The 17,029-nt window shown below is 40.8% G+C and overlaps 1 protein-coding gene across 1 annotated transcript; it reads left to right on the forward strand.

The window, feature by feature from the left end:
- The first annotated feature begins 3,194 nt into the window (after positions 1-3,194).
- On the forward strand, positions 3,195-15,386 carry LOC308086520 (membrane progestin receptor gamma-B-like). The gene is made up of 8 exons (XM_080430078.1): positions 3,195-3,322; positions 3,682-3,809; positions 8,477-8,682; positions 9,838-9,964; positions 10,100-10,144; positions 11,450-11,546; positions 12,331-12,475; positions 13,155-15,386. Exons 1-8 carry the CDS (start codon positions 3,269-3,271, stop codon positions 13,433-13,435), a joined length of 1,083 nt encoding a protein of 360 aa, XP_080286204.1. The 5' UTR covers positions 3,195-3,268; the 3' UTR covers positions 13,436-15,386.
- The last annotated feature ends 1,643 nt before the right edge of the window (positions 15,387-17,029 follow it).

The raw sequence follows: 17,029 nt of genomic DNA on the forward strand, positions 1-17,029 counted from the left end.
TACGAGATGGAAACTACTACAGATGTGGAAACTGTGTTCAATATACATACACAAAAATATATACGGTTTTCTGTCATCCTCATACTAGCTGAGATATATCTATATGTGGTGTTATAGGCCTATAAAACACATGGTATATCTTATGCGTTGCCCCTGCGGGTTGGCATATAGTATATGGGCAAGATGTGTGTGTGTGTGTGCGTGCGTGCGTGCGTGCGTGCGTGCGTGCGTGCGTGCGTGCGTGCGTGCGTGCGTGCGTGCGTGCGTGCGTGCGTGCGTGCGTGCTTGCGTGCGTCTCCCAGTCCCTGGCATAACTTGGGCACTGTACGACAGATTGACTTGGCGTGTGTGGCGTGTGTTTGTCGCCAATGACCCTGGGGTGTGCACTGCTGTGTGGGAATCCGGTCAGACCTGCGGTTATCCAGAATTGAAAAAACACTATTGAATGTATCTGTCTGTCCACGGGTCTGTGGAGGACGCACCGAATCTCTGTGTCTGTGGAGAATGGTGTAGGCATCGCTTTCCGTGATTGGCTTTGCATCACACTGGTGCCGCTGCACCATTATGAGTGGTAGCGTGTACAATGGAACTCCATTCATGTATGCTGCCTAAGTATGTCATCAACACATCGTCAGCAGTTTTTGACGTTAGAGATCTCTGTATCTCCATATTGATGGTAATATCTAATGTTATTGTGGAAATCTTTACCCATTTGGTAAAACAAAAACAGTGGAAAACAGTTCTCAAGAATCTTTCTTGAGAGATGAATACTTTTTAATAGGTACTGCACTGGGTACTCTAACAACGGGTACAACGAGTACTCTGACAACATGACCGGGTATTCCATAACCGGGTGGGGTATGCATTCCCAACTTGCACTGTTCCCTATTTAAATTGTCCACGAGTGTGGTCCCCGAGTAGGCCGGTGCCCAGGAGCCACATAGCTCGGGAACCACTAGTTCTCAGGGCTACTTACCTACACTTGTATTATAAACTTTATTACTTTCTTGTATTATATTTTGCTTTGATTATACAGTATATGTCAAATGTGGTTAGCACAGTCTAGTGGAGCAAGCCACACCAACATTGCACTGCACTTACTGGTATGAGCATGTGACAAATAAAACCTTCAATCTTGAAACTATCTTTCTAAGCCAGTTTCCTTTGCACTGGACTGTAGCCTAGGTATTCACTTGTGGAATGTGTTACTGTATATTAATGTCGCAGTTCACAATCACAACCATTGCTTTGTGAATTTGAAAATGTATAGGGTGTGTGCTCCTTGAAACTTAAACCGACAAAGTTAAAACCATTCAAGCCTAGCATCTCAAAATAGAGTGGATGTTCTCTTCTGCATAATATCTTCATGAATGTGACTTCTGACAACTGGCAATAACATAAGACCTTCAAGGAAATTATTGTTGTGCTTGCTTGACCTTGTTTTCGCAGTATCTTGCCCCATAGCCCTCTGCACTTTAGTTTGTTTATACTCTTGCCACTGCAGTCTTATATGTAGAAGACTAACATATTAACAAATCCAGGCAAGCTAAACAGACTGAAAGACAAACACCATCTTCTGCCAGCTAATTTTCTCTCTCACCTACAGAATTGTGTTGTTCTGGTGATGACTGTAGTCTTCACCCCCTGCGAAAAGGAAAATTAAGTCCCAAGGTGAGCTTCATGATCTGGAATATATTTGCTGGCCCAATGCACAGAGCTGTTGTGATCATGGCTAACACAAGGTGGTTTTACTTTTTTATGCAATTTATGTAATGGTTGAGCAGTTGAATAACATTGGCAAGTAAGCAGTGTGATGAAGTTGATGTATCTGTAGAAAGCACAGTTTAAGCTCTACTTAACTTCTACGACAAAATAAATCACAAATAACTAATCAAATGTAAAGGATGAAGACCAACTTCAGCATATTTTCTGACAGGGGGAAGAATCATTAAATCGTATTAATATGTATTACTAACACACTGCTTAAATATTAACCATTTGAACCCGAGCATCCAAATTCTGGGGGGAACATTAGCCAAAAATAAGAAGTAAAAGCTACTTGCTACTTGTAGATCTTTTTGGCGAAGAGATTTGATGTAGAAATGCAACTCCAAGTACAGTTAGAAAGTGTTAAGGTTTAAGTAGTTAATCACTTCCAAGTTCCTAAAGTTATAGTTACAGTGAGCTGTGTTTGCTCTCTCTCCGTTTAAACAAGATAACGTGCCAAAGAAGCAGTCACCTGGCTTGGCCATCTCCCCGTGTGACAACAACCATCACTCACATGCTGACTTGTCACAGTGAAACATGCAGGGAATGAGAAAGAGGCAGGAAAGAGATTCTGTTTACATTTCTGTCAGGGAAACTCACACCCTTCTACTGCACCCGTCTTGACATCAGCCTTATCTACACAACACTGGCTGAAATTCAGACAGAACTTGCAGTTCAAGTCTAGGAAGTGCTGCATGACTTCTAGACTTGTGTGTTTCTGGGAGGAAAATGGCTACAGAAGCACAATGAATTGGCCATGCATGGCTCCAGACAGATCATTAATGTCAATCACAGCTGTTTTCATTTGTTTGTTGATTTGTGTTGGCATGCCATTGACTTGAAAAGAGATTTCTCACTGAAACCTGCTTGACCGGCTGTCCTCTAGAGACATAGGATAATGGAGTCATTCATTTGAAAAGGGCCTTTCATAGTCTTGATTTGGGTTTCAGCTCAAACAATTGCCTTTCATAGTGAAATCTTTACCAAAAATAAATACTTATTGGATGAGTGTGTGTGTGTGTGTGTGTGTGTGTGTGTGTGTGTGTGTGTGTGTGTGTGTGTGTGTGTGTGTGTGTGTGTGTGTGTGTGTGTGTGTGTGTGTGTGTGTGTGCGCGCACACACACGTGCGTGCCGTGTGAGTGTGTGTGTGCCTTGAAATACACTTGTGTGTACACACCAAAATCTCCAGTGTAAATTTGATTCTTGGACTTTAACTCTTGAATTAAAAGTGGGGGTTTTGTTGTGAAATAGCAGAAAGACGACCACGAGGAATTGTGAGAGAGAAAGAATGGGAGGGAGGTGCGGTAGGGCCGGTGTGGGAGTGTCCCAGGTATACTGGATATTCTTGCTGGATGAGGATAGGTGAGATGAAGAAGAGGCAGGACCGTCTGAATGGCATGGCAACAACACACTTATATAGACTGAGGTCGTCCCAGCAGGTGACAGTTCAGCTCACTTATATTTCAGTGAATCAAGGCACCGGCAGCACCTTCAAATAACAATGCTCAGCCTTATCAGGTTACCACGCGTTTTCACCATCAACCAAGTGCCCAAAGTAAGTTCTTCTTCACTACATCTTTATGCTGACATTTAACATGCTGGTTCTGAGAGGAGAATCAATCAAGAAATATGGTTGGTGGCTAGATAATGGAAAGAAAATATTGTCCTATTCTCAAAGCATAAGAAAAGCCATTGTTGATATAACAATAATAATGTTGTTGACAATATAGCATTTTGGATATTTCTTTCATAGAGAGTAATACAAAAAAGTAATAGGGAGAAAAAAAATCGTATTCCTCTACCTGATATAAATGACATCATGTCAAAATGCAAGTTATAAAAATGCACTAAGCAACTAAAACTGAACACCCCGTTAAAAAAATGATATAACTAACACAGAGTTTTCTTGGTCAGGTGTTCCATGAGGACAGCATAATTTCTGGCTATCGCCACCCCAGCAGCTCAGCCACTGACTGCATCCTCAGCCTCTTCCAGATGACCAATGAGACACTCAACATCTGGACACATTTCTTGCCTACCTGGTCAGTCTGTCACAAAGTTAAATGTTTCATATTGTCGCTGATGGGTGGTAGCCTTGTACTGTATGTCCAAAACGATTACTTTACAGAAAATGGGGGGGAAAAAAGAACCTGTGTTCCAATGGATACAATGTAGTCATTATTTAGTCACAAGCTCTTGTGTTGTCTACTGTTCAATGGTTCAATATATATATATTTTCCCCCAAACAAATTGCAGATCTACAAACTTACAACGCGTCGTGTTGCGACATGTTGTGAGCTTGTAGATCAGCTATTTTTGCTACTTTTGTGTGACACTGTAGTATGACAAAGTGAGTATTAATTTACATAAAAACATTTGAAATATGGAAATACAAGGATTCTGCATGTTTCTCATTGTTTTTGTAATTGCTTGTGTATGGAGAATGATACCTAGACTTCTGCATTCCATGTGATTGTCCATGTCCATTGTGAGGCCTGCCTTAATTTGTTAATGCAAGAGGAATTGGCTGTTGATGTGATACCTCATCTCAGTGCCTTAACTTCTAAAATAAATTATTAGAATAAGAATAATAAATTAAATATTTGCTTGATGAGCTGATGATGCGATGCAATGCGAGAGTGTGGTCTAGCCAACACCAGCTCGGGACTCCTGAATCGCTGCCCTCCACACCCTCCTGTCTACCATCAGGGCATGAGCTCTGCAGTGTTGTTATCTCCGCTGTCACACCACAGTATATCTACGTAGGTGGTGTGCTTCTTGCCTTTCTTGGCTTTGCCCTGGGATGGCTCCCATAGTGTCAGTTTGCTTGCCACTAGTTCCGGGTGCCTGACGCAGTGCCCTGCCACCCTCATCCTTCTCTCTCTGACCTTGTCTGTGACCCGTGGTATATAGGTGCCCATAGAGGACCACATTTCTGATGTGGTCCGTCCATGTGACACCTAGTGCCATTCGTGGTATTCTTGTGTAGACTCCATCCAGGGCCTTTTCCTGTTGTGCTGAGGAAGTGGATTCTTACATTATCTGTAACCTCGCGTCACCAGTCTTTCCACCTCGGAGGAAAGCCTGGTATGCGTTACTAAAGACCCATATGATCCGGTCTAGGTCACGCCTACTGAAAAAAAAGAAAGAAAAAATAATCCTCTTTCCGGATTGTCGCGATCCGGTTTTGCGGTGCCGCTTTGTTTTGGTTCCCCAATCCCTATTTAAATGGAATAGAATTTCGCCGTGGGATAATACGGATAATACAGACGCTAAATAGTCTCCGGAAAGTACACTCACATTTATATTTAAAAAATAAGCTAAACTACGCCGCATCAAGGATTTTATAGGACGGACCTATTTTGGGGTGAGACGTCTTTCCGGTTTGTCGCGATCCGGTCGGCTGATGACGCGGATGACGCGCCCAGTGACGTAGGGCTACTTCCGCTCCCGACCGGATCATATACCCGAAAAGGAATGCTGCCCAGGCTACAGTATCTGTTGTGATTCAAGAAGGCCTAAAGTTCTCAGTATATAGTGATTCTCTCTCAACTGCAGTAAATATATGATGTTTTCACAGAAATCACTGTTTAAATATCTGATGGAGCGGATCCCTCTGTCCTGTCATGTGGGAGGAAACTTGTGAAACTTGAAAGGCTTGCATAATTAGGGTTCAGCAACTGATCATACCTTACTTCAGCGATTTTTCCGTGTATAATATCCTTTATTCTGGCACTTCACTGGCATGTGAATAAACCAGTTTCTCATGTTCCACCTCTCGCCAGCTCCTCGTCAGAGGAGAACATGCATAATAACAATAATAATTATAATTATAAACTATTATTATTACAATTGTTATTATTGTTATTGACTGAAGCCCATGTATATTTTCATAATGATATAGTATAAAACCAGTGATATTACTGTAACTGGTTTACAGGAGATATGTGATATAAAGTATAAGTCAACATCATTGATTGAGCATGTGGTCTTGAACTTGTCTGCTTGTGGTGCTTCTAATAATAGTCAATGTGATAAATGACCATAAGGCAGATAGGTCATCAAATAATCTTGGGCTAATATACTTCAACCTTCAGGTTGGATGTAATATCTTGTGTAAACGAATCAACATGAATTACAAAAAATCTAATTGATTTTTTTAAATATAATAGACTAAATTGATTAGTCTGATTAGCCCTATTTTATAGTTCATTGTACAACGGTGTTGCATTAAAAAATTGCATTATTTTATTAAAATAGATATTTTTTTACAACCTTTAGCACACTTTCTTTGTTTGTTTGGAATGACAGCACAACACCCTGGGTGACTAAATCTGCAGATCTCCTAGATTCACAAGGTTTTGTTCTCAATGGCCTCTTGTGTGCAGCAAGCCCTCAGGCCTAATAGCTCTCTAGTATTACACGTCCATTCTAATTCAACCGTTCGTTACAGGTCAGTTACTCGGTCCGGGGTCAGGAATCACTCTTAACCTAAACTAAAGGAGCTCAGAACTTGGATAAAAGAGGGAGTATACTTAGTTACAGACAAAACAATAAAAGCAGTTCAACCTTTAGAATTAAATTAAGTAATGGATAAAGTAAATAAAAAGATGATTATGATTGAGACAGAGAAAGAAAGAAAGAAAGAAAGAAAGAAAGAAAGAAAGAAAGGGAGTGAGTGTGTGGCGATATGTGTGTGGCGATATGTACAATAGCATGGATTCCATAATTGCATGTTTCATTGTGATCTGCTGCTGTAGATATGTACTGTATGTAAGTTCCCTTACCTTCTTTAAGAAAGACTGCATTCTTAGTGTTTGTATTCTGAGAATGGGGAGTGTGTTAGTGGTTAGTGATCCCATCAGTCCTCCCCAGAGTCCCCACTGATGACAGTTGTTTTGACTGTATGGTCCAGGGAGTGTGTGTGTGTGTGTGTGTGTGTGTGTGTGTGTGTGTGTGTGTGTGTGTGTGTGTGTGTGTGTGTGTGTGTGTGTGTGTGTGTGTGTGTGTGTGTGCGTGCGTGCGTGCGTGCGTGCGTGCGTGCGTGCGTGCGTGCGCGTGTGTGTGTGTGTGTGTGTGTGTGTGTGTGTGTGTGTGTGTGTGTACACGTGAGTATCAGGGCGTGTGTAGGTGAATGTATTTGCGTGAACTGAGGGTGTGTGTGTGTGTGTGTGTGTGTGTGTGTGTGTGTGTGTGTGTGTGTGTGTGTGTGTGTGTGTGTGTGTGTGTGTGTGTGTGTGTGTGTGTGTGTGTGTGTGTGTGTCCTGGGACCTGGTGTGGAATTGTATGCCTGCAGTCAGACACTAATGAGCTGGTCTGTGCTTAACGCTCTCCAATGTGTTGCCTCAATTAGTCAACTCAACTCAGCGCTATGATGGGGAAACTCTCAAATATGGTTGATTTGTTAATGAGGCGCACTGAGATATGGAAACAGTGTCCATTATACACACCCGGCACGCCTGAGCTACCTGATAAGAACTGATAGTTGTTATATGCACATGCAAAACAGTATATCCTACAATCATGGTGATGGTTTAACTCTTAGAGGGTAAAATGTTACCCTTACGAGTCCACTTTTACGCTCTAATTAGAATTAAACTAATACCCAGCATTATATGTACATTAAGTACGTACTGTTTTGCGTGTGCATCGTGTATTCTGTGTTCTCTCTTCCCGATTCTAACTCTTCCTGTAACTGCAATGTTGAGAGCTTGCACAAAAATAATTTCACACTCTCTTACACCTGTAATCGTGTGATCCGACAATTAAGTTCATTCTGATTCTGATTATACTTGCATTATATATACTCCAGTAAAAAGGTACCTGTTGTGAGCGATGCATTCAACTGCATGTGTAAAATGTGATCAGTAGAACACAGACCTCTGCCACAGTGCTGATATAACTTCATAGTGCATGTGACCAGTTAGTTCTTCCCATGGGTCCATTATACAACTTTTGTCTTTAAAGACCAGAATGTTTCTAAACAAAACGTGTATTTCCGGGTGGAATGTCTATAGACGTTTGAAGAATATTAGCTATGTCTAGTTTGTTAACATGTGGATATTTATACCAAATTAAAATATTTCTAATTGTCAATAACAATATCATAAGTGTCCTGTTCTTACAGAAATAAGGCTAATGAAAATACTGCTCTAATGCGACGCTGCCAGCATTATCTACCCGAAACTATATTTTTGGTTGTGGCATGATGATTCGGTCTATTGTCTATTGTGTTATGTTGCATTGCATTTTTTGTTGAAGGCCATGTCCACTTCCATGCCAAGCTAATCCGTTCTCTCTCGTCTCAGGACCAGCCTGTCCAGTGAAACCTTTCCTCTCTTTAACTTATTTCCTCATTATTTATTTCCTGACTTCTAATCCTGGTTGGAATTAGAAGTTTATTTCATGTTCCTATGTGAAATGGGACCTTAAAATGTCAGGCATCTCGGCTCTCTAAAGAAAGAAAAGGCTCTATGAATTGTGCCATTTCATGTTCTATATTGGGAATTTTTCTTAGTTATTGTACCTTTGTAGAAAATGTTACATGATCAAATAGCCTTTCTAAAAGCTCACAAAGCATCACAATGCAACGCATTGTGATGCTTTGTTTGCAGATCTGTTATTTTTGCCAATTGATTGATTCATAAGAAGAGTAATAACCTATGTTTACCCAGGATATTATACAGATGTTGCTTATATTTCCTTTCAGGTACTTCTTATGGAAGCTGGCATCAGTGGTACTGATGCAGACAGCATGGCAAGACTCCTTCACCTGGCCCTTTTTGGTCTACCTCCTCGCCTGTTGCACATACCCGCTGGCCTCTAGCTGTGCCCACACCTTCAGCACCATGTCCCCACGTGCACGCCACATTTGCTTCTTCTTCGATTATGGTGCCCTCAGTTTCTACAGCCTCGGTAAGTATGTGCAGGGTTCAGCACAGCCTGCTGTATTAGCTTTGTCAAACAGAAAACCAAACCTATGACAGGGAGTTACGGTATGACAGTATAAGTAAGCCTTGCCGAGCCATGTGGCCCATATAGGGCAGGAGCCTATCTCCTGTTTCTGTAGCGTGGGGCGGCTTGATGTACAAGTACATCCCCAGCCATCATGTACAAGTACACCCCCTGGACATGACACTTAGGGATCTCTATCCTTTATTAAAATTAGCTAATGGGTCGGCGGGCCGGCCGACGACCACCGCGGCCCGTCACCATGACTCAGACATACCGCCGTCACTATGACTCAGACATACAGTAACCATGCCCAAAAATGGCATATAATGATGACATCAGGGAGCTCCATATATGGGAATAAAAGGGTCAAGGACTGACAGATACAGAGATCTCCATACTGTATATGGGAATGCCCATATATGGGCATATACTGACGGCATCAGAGATCTCCATATATGGACATATCGGTTGATTCGGTGTTGCAACGTAGGTGTGAGGGCCACGCAGCGGCCTAAACTCTAGATCTAGATCTCTCTATGGGCATAAAAGGGACACAGACAGACAGACAGACAGACAGATACTCAGAGATACGTGGATCTGTCTGTCTGTCTGTCTTTCTGACTGTGTCCCTTTTACGTATGGAGATCTACCACTGATTCGACCATATATGGACATTTACGTTTTTTTATTATTAAAAATGCAAATGTATACAATGTATACAACTTGTTAGATTTGTTTGTGGATGATTCAGGTTTTGACACAATAATTGATACAAATTGGGATCATGCTGGTAGAGTCAAGACAGACAGACAATCAGTCTGGGGGGCATATGGAGGTGTATGCATGAACCTTGATAGTGTGCTATGCTTCCTGTATACTCTAGTGTGTGTGTGTGTGTGTGTGTGTGTGTGTGTGTGTGTGTGTGTGTGTGTGTGTGTGTGTGTGTGTGTGTGTGTGTGTGTGTGTGTGTGTGTGTGTGTGTGTGTGTGTGTGTGTGTGTGTGTGTGTGTGTGTGTGTGTGTGTGTGTGTGTGTGTGTGCACAAACATACAAACCTATTTGAAACCCCATATTTCCTCCACAATCTAAACTTTTCTTAATTCTTTCTCATTCGCAGGGTCAGCGGTTGTCTACTCAGCATATGTTTTCCCTGACAGGTGGCTTAATAGCACTTTCCACCAGCTCTATATCCCCATAGCTGTTCTCAACACTGCTGTTTGCACTGCGATGGCCTGCTACTCAAGGTACAGATACTAAGTTCATTTGACACAGGGACACAACAGTGCGTCATCTCTTGCATGTACAAACATGGTGCCTTTGTTATTGTTTTGGTAATACTTGATAATGCTTTAATAACTTTTCCTCCTGTCTCTGTTAAGGCTTGGCTTACCATTCCTACAATATAACCATTACATTGTGAAAAGGTAAAGGCAACATATTCACTGTTCTGTTCTTTTCAATTTGCCACATTGCTTCTCCAGGCTTGACATTTTTTTTACTACCAAGAAATGTTGAAGAAAATAGATACATATATTATCACCATTTTCGCTGAGCAACACAGTCGTACTGCAAAATGTAAATGAACCATAATCCATTATCTTCAGAAAGTGATATGTGATTGCACATAAAACTTATCTTGTATTTCATTTAAGAAAGATTTACTCTTTGTGGCATTTCAAATCCAAGTACAATTGAGCAACTTGCTTTTCAGTGGAGTGGGTGTTACCCAACCTTGAACAAAGAGACCCGCCCTAAAACACAATTAACTTTAAGGTGGTTTCAGCTGGGCGTAGTATAAGGACTGAAACAGAGAACAGTGAGAATATATAATATATACAGTAGCAACCTATATGAACTATCAATTGGAAATAAAATGAACTCTAAAACATGTTTCATTAAAATCTGGCTTAGGTAATCTGTTGACAATAATAATAGAAGTGTCTGCGTTTGAAAAGGTTGTGCGTCAGAGATTCCCAGAACTGGTTGTGTGATTTTCAGAGTGATAACTCCATCTTGTTATGAGCAATGATAAGAATAAGACACATTTTGGCTTAGTCTGTCACATAGAAGATGTGAGACAATTGGTCACACATTTATAACAATAAATACACATATTTCTGCACCTTCCCTCATCAATAAATTCTGAGTATGATGATGCAAAATAATAAACAAGAGCTTTACCATGTGTGACAAAACCAATTTTGTTTTAGATGAAAGGCTCACAAAATTAATGTATCTAAAATGTCACAGAGAAGCCTTTTAAATTTGGTTGAGATTCAAGGCAAACAATGAGCTGAGGCTGAAATAGCATTCTGAAAGAATTTGATGATCTCACTAAGGTGAATTAGAAATCAACTGCATGTGAAGTACTTTTTTAAATGTGACAAAAAGGCACACCCAACCTCAGTGGACCAGTGTGTCTTGCCACCCCTAAATCAGATGGCAAAAACATGTTGAATACCTACTTTATCAACACGCGTTGTGTAACAACTAAAATGCTAGTGTTATTCACAAAATGTTGAGTCACTTGGGATGCCAGATACTCAATTATTAACCAGTATTGTTTTTGTTAGTTTTGTTTGTGTCTTGTCAAGATGTTTTTAAGCACCTGGCATTTTATACTATACCTGCAAAAAGTACACATTTGTATCTCATCTGTTTTTGTTATATTTGTTGTTTGCCTTTTTTTCCACTGTGGATGGTAATAGTTGTTTTTCTTGTTTATACAGATTCCCTGAGTGCCAGAGTCCAAAGTTTGGAAAGGCTCTCCGTGTTGTCGCCTTTGCTTACCCCTACCTGTTTGACAGCATTCCTCTATTCTATAGGGTAAGACCACTACCATACACTTCACACATGTTAACTAGAATTGAACGGTTAGTGGAGCACAAATCTCTTCCAGGAGGCATGCCCCTACCTCCCTCCATTGTTGTGTCTGTGCATGCGATTACATTATTTTGGCGTTATGTGCACATGTATGAAAAGGCACAGGGCAAGGGGGGGAAGGCTATGATACAGGATGCTGATCATTAATGCCTTGTGTCAATTATGTTTGTACCAAGCGAGGCCGGGAACGCAAATCAGGGCGGAACATTTGTAAATGACAGTGGCCCCCATCTCTTTCCAAATTATAACAGGCTAATCATGTCCATGACTTTCAGTTCTGCTTTGGTCCTGTTCTTCTATCAAGAACAAAAAAAATCACACCCAGTGTGAAGTGGGCGGTGTGGTCATCACAGTGGTCATCACAGTGATGGAAGCTCACTTAAAAAAAAAGTGTTTTTTTTTAAGTGCAAACTGCATAGTCCTATTTATAGGTTATTAATGTCATCATGTGTCTCGCTAGCCAATCACAGTGCTGAATAGAGTCAGCCAATAGAGTCAGCCAATCACAGTACAGCGAGGGGTGTACTAATGCTAGGGGTGTACAAATTATGAGCCAATCACAGTACAGGGAAGGGTGTACTAATGAGGTGTCCCAACCCCACTTATAGGGGCGGCTACACCGCCCGAAAATATCACTTACACACCTTTAAAATACTAACATTCTCATGATATACGTAAACATCACTGGTGATGCAACTGTTGCATAAAAAAGTCTCTGTTTTGACAGGTATTCCTGTGTGTTGGCGAGGGCTGCACAGACAATGATAGTAACATGCAGCATTACTACCACATTTCCCTGGCCTTTCTTACAAGCTTTCTGTTTGCTACACACCTACCCGAGCGGCTGGCCCCTGGTAGCTTTGACTATATAGGTAAGAGAGAACTGTTATTACACAATACACAAATGTACAAAAAATAAATACATTTATTGAAACACTCTTTATGATGGAAGAAACCATAACTTAAAAAAAACAAATTTATGGGTTTTTTTAAGTTATGGTTTCTTATATAGGGCTATGCACATGTGTCATGTGACACTGGCCAATCACAGTCCTGAATAGACTGTGATTGGCCAATCACGGTGCAGGGTTAGGCGGGGTACATTTTTGGCCAATCACAGCGCAGGATTTGTTGTACAAATATCCAAACCTCACTTATAGGGGCGGTTTCACCGCCCAAAAAAAAGAATAATAATAATAACACCTTCATTCAAAGTAATATTAATCTCAGAGGCTATATTATGGAAGGAAAATACAAATTAACTAATTCCTTTCATGAATAAAGATTTATTATTGCGAAAATGCAGTCAGTGATCATTTACTTTCACATCACTTATTGCAGGTCACAGGTCACCCACTTTCTTATTTATGACTACTTTCTTCATCCTAACCTATAAACTATAAACCAACAGTAAATGAAAACAAATGATTTTCCAGTCATATTAAAACTTAGCATGGAACTTCTTGATTTTCTCTTCCTCTGTGTATTCTATTGAGAACAGTTAGTCAGTGTCCTTAACACTCAACTACATTGCTTTTGTGCCCTCTGCAGGCCACAGCCATCAATTATTCCATGTTTGTGGCATAATGGGCACCCATTTCCAGATGAACGCCATTGAGCAGGACATGGACATACGACGCACATGGCTCCTCACACACTCATTACCCATAAGCGTTGCCAACACTCTTGTGGTAATATTGGTGTCATTGTTGGTGAATCTGATTATCATTATGTTATTCTCCCTGCCTCTCCTCTGGTCCACAGTCAGTCAGGAAACAAGTCACAGTAAAGGTCAGAAGACAGCCATCACCAAGAGCTGTGCCTGCTACTAAACTATAGATAAACTACAAGAATGCACATGTGAGGAATTATGAGTGGGGAAATTGAGGCATTATGGGGATGTGAATACACAGAAGCCTTGACAGATGCCTGTTAAGGATAACTGCTGAGACTTTCTTATATTCACCTATATATTCAGGATAGACCGTTGATAGATTGAAGCTACATAAGATACTATTCATTCTCATATCCACTGTTGATATATAAAATAGTCTGAATATCCAATTCACTGGTGTTAGATGTACAGTATATTCTATTGAATACTTACACTCATATATTTATTCATGGACTCTATGACACCTACATTACCTCCTAGGGATATTATCATTGTATGCTCATAGATGAGTTATAAACAGAAGTAGGCTAATATTTTATTAAATAGATGTGTTGCCTGGCATTCTAAATGATTGTACATACACTTAGTTTCTATGTCGAAGTAGCTGCATGCTGGGACTTATAATTCTATGTTTTTAATGAGAAAGAAAAACAAAAAAAAAAACAATTATGTCCAGATAATGCTCTTCCCTTTTCTAATGGACAGGAATTTTTGTATGCCCCTTTTGACAAAAATGTTATAAATAGTAAATAGTTCCGTTCTAGGAGCTTCGTCCGTTCATAGATGGAACAGGTCGTTGCCAGGGCCATCTGGTGTAAAGTAGCCTACATTTTTTTTTTTTTCAAAATGTCATGTTTAATGCCTCAACTGTCTTATAGGGGCCCCTCCCCCTTTGTAACAAGAAAATGTTAAAGCCACCCTTTCAATACAATACATACCCTTATATTTCATTAATCTTAGATAATAATAAAAACTTTGATGCCCCTGTTTTTGAAGTCCAATCCTGGCATGCATCTATTTATAGCGACATGTCAGAAGTGTTTGTTTTCACCAGCTTTAATCACTTAATCCCTCTATTCTTAGTAAAACAGACCTGAGTTGCAACTATGCTTACTTGGACTGCATTTTTTCATCTATTCTACACCAAATTTCTTCGCCAAAAATAACCGATCTATTTTGGGACTAATATTCCCCCCAGAATATAGATGCTGGTGTTCAAGTGGTTAATGTCACCATCTTCAACAAACCATACATTTGATCAGGTCACTATGGATGAGATTAGATGTTTTGAGGTGATTCGTTGATGAGTGACACATTGTTTCTTAGGAAACGTATGACTTAAGACAGCTACAACTGTAGCATGTTACTTACATTATGTGATGTAATATCTATAACTGTTTTTGTTGCTTTGTTTTATATTTTTTATCTGTTGTAGACTGTACATATTTCTCTGATTCCCTTGTCACTTGACCCCAAGTAAACAAGCCATAGGGTTTCTGGGGTTCCTCTTAGCAGACCTTGTATTGAACTGTACTTTCCAGTGCTTATTTTTTGCAAATTGCTAATAAAGTATTCATTCAATCAATCAATCAATCACTTGTGGAGTATGGAGAGATATTGTAGCCTAGAATGTAACAGAAACTGTGTGAAATACATGATGATAATGTAAGCCTACAGTAAACTTTTTATTGCAAGCTAAAATTGCATTTAGCTAATGGGTCTTTGTACTATCAGCAGAACAGACTCAAAGTAAGTGTACAAAACATTAACTGGAGTTTCTACCCATTTTCTTGTGTGTCACATCTCATGCTCAGTAGTTCCCTTAGCAGTCATGCCCACGTTAGGTTGTGGCTTTAGTGCATTCCAAAAGCAAGTAATTCCACAATCCAATGGCATGACACATTTGTCCTGTCAAACAACTGTCATTTGCCTCTGGTGAACCTGAACTGTAGAATAGCCTCATGATCAGAGCTGCCTCTAGTTCTCCAAGTTGGAGTTGATTAACCCAGCAGGTAGTAAGGTGGTGGTGCACTTGAGATATCTGACATCAGGTCGATAACTGTCGCTAAAAGTCTAATAAATGTAATAAAAGTTCTCATTTCATTCAAGGATGGTGTGTCAAAAAAGTTGCCAAAAGTTCTGCCAAAGTTCTTTACATTAGACCTGTATGCATTTGTTACATATTGATTGTGTCAGTCTGTCATGACCTCATTCAGACCTCTCTCAAGAACAGATTCAGAGCTGTGCTGCTGCAAAAGTGACAAACAGCAGAGGACGCTGTTTTAATTTTTTTTTAACCTGGGGCTCTCAGATTGAGACCTCCCAAAACAAACTGATATAGGACTACTTCTCAGCCTGAAACCCATGCATGACCTAGCCTTGCGTAGCCAGACTATCACTGCGTGGCAGAGTGCAATTTTTTCTCGCAGATTCGTCTGGTCCCAGGGCCCAGGCTATGCATGACCCACCTAATTCCAACACACTTTGCTAGTTTGAGATTGCTCAGGGTAGAAGACAGGGTTATGTAAATATAACTGGGATTGGTATTTAAGATAGTCAATGAGACAGTGCCCTCAATACCCTCATACATGTCGAATTACTTCTCCAAAGTGAAGTGAGTGACACCCACAGCTACAACACTACTCCTTTTGGTAGGGCATTCCACATTTTTGATGAATAGCATGAGATTGAGAACGAGTTCATTCCCTTAGTTGAGCCAAATCTGGGTTGAACATGATTTGTGGAGCTGCCTCTGGTGTTATGATCATGGACTTCATTAACATTTTGGAAGTATTTTGACAAATACAGGGGGATCCCAATGTTGTGGTGTATCTTGAAGACCAGGCCCATAGCAAGTTGCTGTACTCTGTCCTCAACCCTAAGCCATCCAATCCTAGCAAAATGAGCAGGGGTTAGATGGTTTTTGTGATTGAGGCCAAGAATTAGCCTTACAAGTTTGTTTTGGGATGTTTGGAGCCTTGTTTTTAAGGCCTTGGAGGTGTTGTGATACCATGAAGTGCATGCATAATCATAATGACCTTGAATGAGGGCCCCTGCAAGAATCTTCAGAGTATTCTTACTGACTAGACGATCAATCCTCCACAAATAGCGTGTTGTTTGGTTGACATTTTTGATCACTTTTTCAGCGTTTTTGTTGCCAGAGAGGTTTGCCTCCAAGATGGAGCCCAGGTAGTAGTGATGAGCGGGTCGACCCGTAACCCGCGGGACCCGCGGGTCAACCCGCGGCGCGGGTGGGTCGAGTCAGGATTTCAGAGGAAATTATGCGGGCTACGGGTGAGCGGGTCAGCCGCTCTCACACGCAAAAAAAAAAAAAAAACCCTATTTTGAACAACATGCTTGTTTATTCAGCCCATGACAATGTTGTGCTACTGTAGACATTTAAAGGGACTTTGGGTACTTAAAAGAGCGCTATATAATATATATTTATATTCCCACCGCGGGGCGGGTTGAGCCATAGATTTATATGGGGTCGCGGGTCGCGGGTTGAGGTGGGTTGGGTTCCGTGGCGGGTTGGGGCGGGGCGGGTCATGAAAAAACCTGACCCGCACATCACTACCAGGTAGGTAATTTCATCCTTTCTTTTGATGACATCATCACCCACTTTGATCGTGAAACTCTCTGCCTTGCTAAGGTTAGGACTGGACCCAAAGAGGATGGATTCAGTTTTACCCAGGTGTAATGAAAGTTTGTTGTCAGAGAGCCAGATGCAGATCTTGTCGAGTTCGGAGCT

The sequence above is a fragment of the Gymnoscopelus braueri genome, assembly GCF_963280865.1.
Source record: "Gymnoscopelus braueri genome assembly, chromosome: 1".
Taxonomy (NCBI): Eukaryota; Metazoa; Chordata; class Actinopteri; order Myctophiformes; family Myctophidae; genus Gymnoscopelus; species Gymnoscopelus braueri.